Source organism: Corylus avellana, chromosome 3 (assembly GCF_965113065.1).
Source record: "Corylus avellana chromosome 3, dhCorAvel1.hap1.2, whole genome shotgun sequence".
Classification (NCBI taxonomy): domain Eukaryota; kingdom Viridiplantae; phylum Streptophyta; class Magnoliopsida; order Fagales; family Betulaceae; genus Corylus; species Corylus avellana.
In genome coordinates, this window is record NC_142492.1 from 5060157 (window position 1) to 5071426 (window position 11270).

At 35.9% G+C, this 11270-nt stretch overlaps 1 protein-coding gene across 2 annotated transcripts; it reads left to right on the forward strand.

The window, feature by feature from the left end:
• The first annotated feature begins 1311 nt into the window (after window positions 1-1311).
• On the forward strand, window positions 1312-10962 carry LOC132173564 (Nucleotidyltransferase family protein). 2 transcript variants are annotated; one of them, XM_059585080.2, is made up of 13 exons: window positions 1312-1692; window positions 3428-3540; window positions 3687-3743; window positions 4449-4544; window positions 4616-4686; window positions 5298-5340; window positions 5526-5606; window positions 5679-5738; window positions 7826-7876; window positions 8185-8282; window positions 8399-8447; window positions 8961-9005; window positions 10175-10962. In XM_059585080.2, the coding sequence occupies exons 1-13, from the start codon at window positions 1359-1361 to the stop codon at window positions 10721-10723; spliced, it is 1647 nt and encodes a 548-aa protein (XP_059441063.1). In that variant the 5' UTR covers window positions 1312-1358; the 3' UTR covers window positions 10724-10962. The 2 variants fall into 2 exon arrangements, with proteins under 2 accessions (XP_059441063.1, XP_059441064.1); XM_059585081.2 differs by lacking the exon at window positions 7826-7876.
• Window positions 10963-11270: the final 308 nt, after the last annotated feature.

Below are 11270 nucleotides of genomic sequence, written 5' to 3' on the forward strand. Positions count from 1 at the left end.
TAAACCAAAAGTCAAACTATTGATGCATTTGGAATTGCGATTTCATAAAAATAATTTGTATTTTTAAAAGATATCACAAAACGTAAGGTGCATTGTAATTTAAAAAACACTTAATTTAAAATATGAAAAACAATATGTAATTTCTATAACCAGGCTAGGGGTACTTATTTGAAAAAGTCCAAATTTAAACTAAAATTACAAATTTTCATAACAAATATTTAATAAAAAAATATTTTTTAACATGTTTTACCAAATGCCTTTACAATTTAAAAAAATAACGATTTCAAAAACGTAATTTTTAAAATCACAATCCTAAATAAAGCATAAATGTAATTAATTGTTTGATGCACATAGGGCTGTAAACGAACAAAGCTACCCGTGAGCTCGCTCGGGATCGGCTCGATAAAGCTTGGCTCGTGCCCGACTCGATTATTAAATGAGTCGTTTGTGAACACGAAATTATACTCGATTATTAAACGATACATACTCATATAAAACTCGGCTCGCTCTTTTAAAGTTCGTGAACATACTCGTATAGGGGCTCGACTCGCTTATTAGCGCAACCCATATATATATATATATATATATATATATATATATATATATATATATATATATATATATTAAAATAGCTTATATAGTATATAACTTATTAAAATAGCTTATAAATAGTATTTATGCTTATATAGTATAGTATGTAGCATAAATACTAAATATATATAGTTAAAATATTAATAATTTAGTCATATAATGTATATCTATTTATAGTTATATATATAGAGAGCTAATTGGTTAATATACAAAAAAAAAAAAAGAAAAAAAAAGTTAGATAATTTGTATATATAATAAATAGCTTTTTTTTTTTTTATCAAAGTTGACCTCCATTTGTTGGCCGGAAAGTAAAACGTTTTTACTAATATATTATTATTATTAAATTTAATTTAATTTGTCTCATTGGGAAGATGAGTCATTTAAGTTAATTTTTTTTTTTTTTTTTATAAAAAAAAAAGTTTGCATTAGTTGAGCCGGCTCAGCTTGGCTCGCCCGACTCGACTCAATTACTTGAGCTCGGCTCGCACAAGGAATTTTCCTTGCTGAGCCAAGCTTAAATTTTGGAGGTCGGCTCGAGCTCGTAAAATTTTTAAATGAGCCGAGCATGGACAGCCTTAGCTCGTCCAAGCTCGGCTTGTTTACGGCCTTAGATGCACATGAATTAAACCACCTCCCAAAAAAAAAAAAAAAAAAAATCCCTTAATTTTTTTAAAAAATAGTAAATTCCCAACAGTGCAGTAAAAAAACGCCCAAACCAAAACCCTAATTTCGGTGGAAACTCACTCTCACTCCCCAGATTGCTTCCAATGGAAGAGGAGAACGCCAAAACCGTTCTCTACGAAACCCTATGTCCCCTCTCTCTCTCCACCTCCGGCCAATCCCCAGCATCCGATCAACTCAAGCCCTACTCCGTATACCGCAATGAGATCTCTCTCGCCGTTCTCAAACCCGACTCCCATGAGACTGCCGCACCCGATTTCTTCTCTCTCGAGGTGGGCGGCGAGGACTCCGAGCAAATTGCGGCTGCGCCGGAGCCGGAGCCGAAGACTCCGGCTCGCGAAGCCGCGACGCCGACGCTCGAGAGAGGGTGGTTCCGTGGGAATTGTAGGTTCAAAAGCCCTATGCTTCAGCTCCATAAAGGTACTGAATTTGGATTTTGTTTTGTTCAAGATTTTGATTAAAGTTCAAAGTAAATAAAGAAGCTTATTTTCGATGTTTAAAGTGCCTTACAGGATTTGGGTTTTGTGTAATTTGTAATAAAGTCTTAGTTTTTGTATATTGTTCTCAGAAACTCAGTAGCAATACGTTAGTTTGGTTTCTCTTCGTGCTCCCACCCCCCCCACAAATTTCTTTTTTTTTTTTTTTTGATGAACTTTACTCAGATTAATTTCAGGTCGCAAAACGCATACCGTACAACAATCCTCGTTAATCAAACTCCTACAACTGACCCCCCCCCGCGCCCCCCCACAAATTTTTTATTCGAGTCAAATCCTCCAAAATTGCACAATTATCTGCTGTAATTTGTAGCTGATATCTGGTTCCGGAAACTGTCATAATGAGTAGAATGACGTTAAGTTTCAGTGCTGAATTGTTGGTATTTTGCTTGTATAGAAACTCATGCTGTTAGGATGATTATTAGTTGCCTCTTTGCTCTTCTGAGGTTTTCATGATTACTGTTCTAGGTGGAGTCCTTAGCACTGATTATAGGGATGGATATAGATTAGGAGTAAAGAATGTGAAGAACTTGCATATGTTATTGTCTTTGTCCGAAGAAATTATTTTTGAGAAGATGGTTAGAGAAATGATTTTACTTTATCTTTGTGATTAGTTAGACACTTTTACCTTATGTTCTCCCTCGTTGGCGCATGTCGACACATTTCTTACGTTTTTATCTTTTGGGGTTGGAGCTAATGGAAGATATGGGATACATGAGCTAGTTTTATTTATAATCTAAAGTGTTTGATCTATCGGTGCCAGAAGGGGGGGTTAGTCTTGTGTTTGTCTGGGAGAAGACATGGGTTGTCCTGTACGATGATGTTTGGAAATTTAGCATTGCTTGCCTAAAAAAAGTTGATTGAGAAACTAGTTTGTCTACATGAGGAAACATAGGTGGTTGATCTAGGGAAGGAAATAGGGCTTTCATTGCCTAGAAAGGCTCTAACAGAGTAGGACAATTCTTGGAGGTGGTGGAGCACACGGTGGGTGGTCGCCGTGTTCTCATTGTACTCCTAGAGGAGTGTGGAGGGCAGGGGTCAAAAATTTTTGCCGCTGAGTTGGGAAGGTGGTGGCCCCTTCGATTTCTCTCCCGGAAAGAACAATGTCGTGCTTCCGCGACAACATTTTGTTTCTCCTTTGGTCAATAGTTATCATAATTTTCATGTTCTTTTTACTCCTACTAGTTAGGTGGCTTCTAGTGCATATTTCTTGTGTATTTGGGGGCGCCTTACGCTGTTAATAATATCTTGATTGCTTATCAAAAAAATGATTGGTCACACTCCCATATGCGTATATGTGCTCTTTGGTTAAATGGGTTCTGATTTTAGGGGAAACTGGATATCTTCAATATTTGCCACTGAAGCCATGGAGCCCTCAAACCCAAAAGGAGGGAAGGGAGAGAGGTTCTTGAAAGGCCCATCGCTAATGTTGCATTAAAATGTGAGCTACGTATAACAGTAGAATTAATGAAACGGTATAGGCTATTAGAATTTTTAGTTTCTGATTTAGAATATATGCTTCTGAGAGGAGGTGGGTGGGGAAGCAAGGTCTCGTGTATTGGGTGCTTGGCATCCTCTCTTGAACATTTAGAGCTAAATGTGCTTATGTTCTTAGATTATAAATAGTTATGTAACTTGTTGATTTATGTTGGATATTACAGAGATCGTGGATTTTTGCAACTTTCTATCTCCAACTCCAGAAGAGCAAGCTGGTCGTAATACAGCAGTAGAATGTGTCTTTGATGTTATCAAACATATTTGGCCCCACTGCAAGGTGTGTTTGGTTTGCTGTTTCTCTCTCTCTCTCTCTCTCTCTCTCTCTCTCACACACACGCGCGCACACACACACACACACTCACAAACACAATTATATAGAAGTATGGAATGTGCTGAGGTTGTGTTATGACTGTTGCCCTCTAGGTAGAAGTTTTTGGATCATTCAAGACAGGGCTCTATCTTCCAACTAGTGATATTGATGTAAGTATGCTGCTCCCTAGTATCTTTCAAAATTAAAAAACAAGTACCTTCATGGAATTCTTAAGTCCCATGCTTGGAGGATGTAATCTTCTATTCATGCATGCCTTTTTAGTTAACTCAATTGAATTCAAGAAAGCCTGGATCCGGTTAATTTGACATCATTTGTATTTTTCCACAATTTCAAATCCCTGATTTGGTTACTGCATTAAACATTAGCTTAAACTAATTTTACTGGATTGTTATTTTCTTAAATCACTCTTTGAGTGGATCTCTGTTCATGCCCTTCTCAATATCTCTCACTTAGTAAATTTTGTGGTCTCTTTCCTCGTTCTAGATTTATTTATTTATTTTTTTATTTTTTGAGAAATCCTCGTTCTAGATTTTGATGGGTGTTTTTCTCTTGTATACATCCTGTGTACTTGGGTTGTGCCTCTTGTGCTTTTAATGAATTTTCTTTACCTATATATATAAAAAAATTACTAGGTTGTCTTTGGAAGCTCACAGGCTGAAAGTAATTGCTTCTGCCTGAAAGTGAGAATGATGTTGCTATTAATGTTTTAAAATTAGATGGCAAATGTTCATAGATCATCTTCTGCTGGCTCTCAAGCTGAGTTAAACTATGTTTTTGAAACTATATATGGATAAAGGAAGTCTTATACCTAGACAACCAAATATAGATATCTGCCTAACTGCTATCTATTTTAGGTTGTGATTCTGGGGTCAGGTCTTGAAAACCCACAAAAAGGTTTGGTGGCTCTTTCTAGGGCATTGTCACGGAGGGGCATGGCAAGAAACATACAGGTGTGCTTTGTGGATGATGGAATATGTTTAAGATGAACATTTATTATCTAAAATGTTTGTTAATATCTCAGGTGATTGGGAAGGCTCGTGTACCAATTATCAAATTTGTTGAAAAGAGAAGTGGCACTGCGTTTGATATAAGGTTTACCTATCTCTTCGTTGTGCTGGAGTTGAAGTTATAACGTTATTACTTATTATAATTGCTTCATATATGGGTTTGGTTGTTAAGTAGGGTTTTATACTAGTGTTGATTGTAAATAAAGTTTAGTTTTAGTTTAATAAAGTGTTTTAGCTCTAGCTATAGCTTGTTCTAATTGTAATTACATAAAAAAGAGACAAGAAAGGATAGGAGGGCGCTGTTTCCAAAATTTTAACATCCTTTGTGTTGTATTCTTTCCAGCGGAGGTTTGTGTGTTGAGGTAATTGTCAAGGAATGGGATTTATCCAATGTTCGAGTTATAACTTTTTGTTGGAAAAGATATGAGATTTCTTCAAAGAAAAAAACTGTTATGGACTCTTAAGTAGGGTAATTTACAGTTAAATTTCACTAGTTCCAATAGTAAGCATCTATTTTATTCATATTGATATTGAATTACATGAGAATTTGGTATGTTTTGCTTGCCTTTATAATTCAGATTGTGGCAGTCTCTCTCATTGTGTTCATACTACAATGACAAATTTTACTTTGACTAATTGATACTATCATTTGCGATTATGATCATTGTAAATTAATCTTTCTCTCTTGGTTTGCAGTTTTGATGCGCAAAATGGACCCAAAGCTGCTGAGTTTATTCAGGTTGGTTGCATTTTATGTCATGTCTTTGGTCCTAACATCCATTTATTAATTGCCACTGGTGACGCTATGTTTATAATGACATCATTTGCAATTTCTTGATAGAAGGCAGATGGTTTTTTGAACAATGCTATGCTCGAGGCTATTTGCATCTAATTGATGGCTTTGTATGCGGCTCTGTTTTTCAGGATGCAGTGTCAAAGTGGCCTCCATTAAGGCCATTGTGTTTGATATTGAAAGTATTTTTACAACAAAGGGAACTGAATGAGGTATGAATTTTTATTGTTTCCGTGTAATTTTCAATTCAGTCTGCCTAATTAGGACTTGTCTAATGTATGCAGGTATATTCTGGTGGAATAGGTTCTTATGCGCTCCTTACTATGCTCATGGCAATGTTGCAGGTGAATTAATCTAAAATCTGATTTCAGTTTTCAATAATATTCAAGCTTTGAAAGCACACACAGATGTTTGCAGCTGGATGATCCCTGTACAACTTATGGTTTATTTGTGTGATGCAAGGACAATAAATAAACATATAGGGTTAATAAGAACCCATACTATAACAGCCTGTAGATGAACTTTGCCTCCCTAACTATATTATGACAAAGATTTCATTATATGTAGCTTTTACAAAGTTTTATCTCACAAAATGTCTTGGTATGAGAGAACTGGGATGAAAAGGTTAATAATATCACTTTCCTAACCCCAAGGGGTTGGCCCAAGTGGTGAAGGCCTTGGTCTTGGAGGTTTGCTCCTTTCAAGGTCCAAGGTTCAATACCTCTTGGGTGCAAACAATTCCTTGGGGTCACATCCCTCGATGAAAAGCCAGCGATTTACCTAGGAAAACTCCCGATGGTGCGATGCACGGGACTGAGGTTTACTCTGCTACGATCAAATTTAAATGGATCAAAATCAAATATAGAGATTAATTTTTCTTAAATTTTTGAGATTAGTGCCCTACTATTATTCAGCTGTTTTGTGTCGACCAATATGGGTTGAGATGGTTTGGAGACCATTTCCTAGTGGTTCAGTCCTTGAAATTGAAAAATTGAATAAGTTACCAACAGTTTTAGTCCTATAACCTGTATGCTTGATGCAACTGTTTGAATTGTTGTAGTACGCATTCTAACAAGTATCATAATTGGTAAGTGTTAAAGTATTAATTAAATGATTAAATTTAATACTTTTTATCAAGTTAAGCTTTTGGGATGAATTGTGATTTAATATGATATCAGAGCAGAGGTACTGAGTTCTAACCTATTTACCTTAGTTTTTGATAAAATATTTTACATGTTAGGCCTTACTTACTGAGGAAGAGTATTAAATTATTATTATATTATTAAATTCACCATTTCTTATTAGCATAAGCATTGGGGTAAGTGAAAATTTAACAATAACCATTATTACTACTCCACAAAACTGTCCATGAGATTTTCCCATCTTCTGGAAGAAGAGTAGTGAGGGAAGGACAGAGGCTTTTGGTATTCCCTCTAGTTTTGCTGTGGCTAGTGGATAAAATTCTACTTTAATTTTGTCTTAGTGATGCTAAGTCACTCTAAGTATGATTTAACTGGTCCCTTATTGGTGAAGTTTGCGTTACTATAAGATTCAAGATTAATAAAATGAAATGAAATGGAATAAAAGATGTTGAATGGAATAAGCAAAAGGTTGAGGGCTAATAAATGCATTAAAGAGGCTAGAATAGTGCTTTTTTACTTTCTTTTTTTTTTTCTCGTCCAATTTGATCATTTGCTAGATTAGCAGAGCTACCCCTTCTTTTTCTCCAATTGACAGGTTTGCTAGATTAGAAATATTAGACTAGCCCTTGCAATTGCAATTACACCAAAAAGGAAAGCTTGTGTGGGGGACCCACTACCAAGGTAAAGCATCCCATCACCTTCGCTCTTTCTGTGTATTCAAATTATGTCTGGACAGATAAATCTACAGCCACCATAGCTATCACTTTTCTATTTTTCTAAATTCCTAACTACTATCTAATCTAGCAAACCTGTCAAATTGTCAATGGGAGAAAAAGAAAGGGTAGCTATTCTAATCAAGCTAATGATCAACTGAACGCAAAAACAAAAGAAAAAGTAAAAAATAAAATCACTATTCTCGCATCTTTAATACATTTATTAGCCCTCAACTTTTTCCTTATTCCTTTCAATATCTTTTATTTCATTTCATTTCATTTTATTACTCTTTATAATCTTATAGTAAGCATTTGGGGTAAGTGCATTGTGCATTTTGATCAAATGTCTTTTTTTTGTCTAGTCTCTCTTTTTCCCAATTAGTTATGTTGTTTCTGTTGACCATATAATGAATTTCATGCCACAGGAAAATCATTTATATACACTGTTCCCCTATAACTCCTATCTAATGCACAACATTATGCAGTTTTATTAAATGGCTTTTTGTGGTTTTCTGTTCCTTTTTCTTTCCCTAAATAATTTTGTTGTTTTGACTATGTCCACATTCTGTGCTATAGAGTGTCCTTGACTGCCAAGCATCTCCAGAACAAAACTTGGGAGTCCTTTTGGTATGTATATACAGAGAAACACACACACACACACATATATATATGTCCTTTAATTTTTTTGGGTTCCTGTTCTTTTGCTGTATACTCAAGTCAGCTCTGCATACCCTTTATCCCATCTTGTATAGTTCTGCTGCCGTTACTTGTATGAAAAATATTAAAACAGAAGAATGTAGTATAAATCCATGGACCTTTGCATTTTAGGGATTGGACCTTCATTTAAGACATCAGGGACAAAAAAAAAGGAAAAAGAAAGAAAGAGAACCATATGCATTTCTAGTTTCTCTCAATGTTTTGCTCTTGGAATATAGGTAAACTTTTTTGATTTCTATGGACGCAAATTGAACACTTCAGATGTTGGTGTATCTTGTAAAGGGGCAGGCACCTTTTTCTTGAAGAGTAACAAAGGGTAAAATCTCAATTCTGTGCCTTCATGGTGACGAGATCTTTTCTGTTCCTTCTTAAGTTACAATGCCAATTGATTAAGAAGTTGTGTTTTGACTTCCCCTCTCTGCCCCTGATTAGGTTTGCAAATAAAGGACGGCCATTTCTTATCTCAATTGAGGACCCACAGGTTGTCATGCAGATTCTGATTTGTTTATGTTATTAATGTAAGGGACTGTTTGGGAATTCATAGTGGATAGCCAAAAAGTGGACAGTCTGGCTGGAGTGGAAATTGTTGTGATTTTCTTCATAATACCTTTCACTGCCTTTTTGGCTGATTGCATGGGTTTGTCCTAATGCTTGTTTGAAATTCCCAAACCGGCACAAGGAAAGACTGGGCTCACCTACAACCTAATTTGCCCTTTTTCCTTTTTTTGACTTCAAAGTTACGGAGTGTATTTGACTAGCAAAGAATGATTTCTGAGACAGTCATTTTTCTGCTTCTGTGAAATGACAGTCTTGCATTTCTGCTCCCGGTTGCAGAATACTGTGACTGGATCAGAACAACTATAAACTAAAAAACTGGTCACCCTTGTCCTATACAGTCCATTGCTTTCATCTGTAGTTTAATTGACTGTATTTCTACCTATCAAAAAAAAAAAAAAAAAAAATTGACTGTATTTCTATCTTTTATAAAATTTAGGCACCTGAGAATGACATTGGGAAGAACTCCTTCAACTATTTCCAGGTTTGTTCTATGGTTTTCATGTCCCTTTTTTTTTTTTTTTTTTTTGACTGATATTGGTCTTGTTGCTTTTGTAGCTGAGTGCATAAAATAAAATATTTGTTGGTTCTATGGCTTGTTTTAGGAATTGTATTGTTATATGATATAATTTCAGGTTAGGATTCTAGTATTCTTACCAGAAATATTTTAGGCAATCTGAAAAGTTGAATGTGTATGAAGGAGAAAAAATATGACAAAGATCAACTTCTCACTGGATTCTATACAACTATGTCAATGTTAGCCTGCAATCAGTCTCCTTGTTGCACATGAACTTTCATCATTTCTCCAATAATTGCAGATTGGTGAGATCACTTAAATGCACCACCTTTCTGTTGTGATGGCAGTTCTCCTGTGACTTATTTGGCAGGGTGTGATTGGTGATAAGCCACATTTTCAATAATTTGGAGAAAGTGATAGAAATATGTTCCTGTGTATAGGAGCCTTGACCAACCGTGAATTTCTTTTTTCATGTTTATTGCTCTTTGCCATACAAACCCCGTGACCTCTGAATAGATGTGTTGTTTAACATCACTTGACACATCGGGCAAGGAAGTGCATCTTTTAGGCCTACAATCTTTTGACAGTTGCAGTTTGTATTTTTTATTGTCCTGATATCAGTCAGGCTGTCGAAGAATTCTACTGATTAGGTAGGATGGCATTATGATAATCCCCACAAGTGACCTCATAACCCTTTCTCCCGCCACATTTCTAAGTTCAGATATTCACCTGTAGTTGCAGGAAACTTGTAAGCCTCAAAGATGGGGACTTAATTACTCATCAAAAATAAAAAAATAAAGGATGGGGGCTTAATTATCTTGATCAGATTTGAGGGGTAACTTGGCTTTTTTGGTTCACACGTGGAATTATAATGTCAAGTTTGAGTTAGCAATTTTATTTTTAACTCTCTTATAGCAAGTCTTAAATGTTAGAGCTTACCCACTATATAGCAACAATCCATCTAGCCCTTTTGTTTCAGACAGTTTATATATTCTGTCCTTTTATCTGTTTTTGTAATTATGCCCTGGGCATCAGTGAGAGGACACACGCATATATATAGGAGAAAACGAGAAAAGAGAAAAATATCACTCACTTTTGGCGTATTACGATTCTGATTGAGAACTCTTCTCTCGCAGATTAGATCAGCTTTTGCAATGGCTTTCAGAACATTGACAAATCCTAAGATAATAATGGACCTGGGCCCCAGCCGAAGCATTCTCGGTACAATAATTAGACCAGACCCTGTGTTGCTGGAGCGCAAAGGAGGGTCTAATGGAGAGGTGACCTTTAACAGCCTGCTTCCTGGAGCTGGTGAGCCATTACATCAGTCTGGAGATCAGCAGGGGATTTTGTGCAATTGGCAAGTAGATGAAGAAGAGCTGCTGCCCCGGGGAAATGGTATGGTTGGAGAAAGTTCACATTCCTCAGGAAAGAAAAGGAAAGCTTCTTCGAAAGAGAAGTCTGGTAAGAAGGTGAAAAATAAAAATAATCAGGAGGCAGGGAAGGTCAGACAAGAAGAAAATGGCTCAAAGGGAGAGAAGGGGACGAAGAAGAAACATGGGAGGTTTAACCGTGATGCCAATGGTTTTGGTAGGCATAATCGTGCTACCGTTGGATTTGGTAGGTATAACCATGATGCCAATGGTTATGGCCATTATGGAGGTGAGTCTTCATGGACTAGATAGAATCTCTCCATGCTTTATCCTTGGAAGTTCCTGCAAGATCCGGTTTCTCATCCATGGCAAGTGGGTTTTCTACCTGCATTTCGATGCTCTACTCTCTGTATCATTCATTTATGATGAGCTGTGATTGTCAAAAAGTTGACAATCACAGCTCTGGAAATTGAGATGAACAGTCTCCAAGTGTCATGGCTACATTTAATGTAACATGTGATGTTAAATTATTATTCTCTTTCCAGCAATTTTGTTTTCTGTTTTTTTGTTTTTTTTTTTTTTTAATGCGACTGTGTAATGGAGGAAGAGTTTTAATCAAATTATTATTCTTATGAATTCCCATATGGCTGCCTTAAGAATTGCGGTGCCCCTTTAATCTTTCATAATTTAATCTTGCAGATTGCCTAGAACCTACTTTCCAATTAGGTTTCCAAAGTGGTGATTATGGTTGATATTATTATTTTTATTTTTAATTTTCTGTTTTTATTTGGGTAAAGTACACGTGATGTGGCAGTGGGACCTAAAAACATGTTTTTTGTTTTCCAAATGAATGAAAAGA

Excerpts from the sequence above, each read along its gene's own strand:
- LOC132173564 (XM_059585080.2), top strand. The coding sequence starts at position 1,359 with ATGGAAGAGGAGAACGCCAAAACCGTTCTCTACGAAACCCTATGTCCC. Across the intron at positions 4,687-5,297 it reads GGCACTGCGTTTGATATAAG|TTTTGATGCGCAAAATGGAC; the intron begins GTTTACCTATCT and ends CTTGGTTTGCAG. Across the intron at positions 9,006-10,174 it reads ACTCCTTCAACTATTTCCAG|ATTAGATCAGCTTTTGCAAT; the intron begins GTTTGTTCTATG and ends CTTCTCTCGCAG.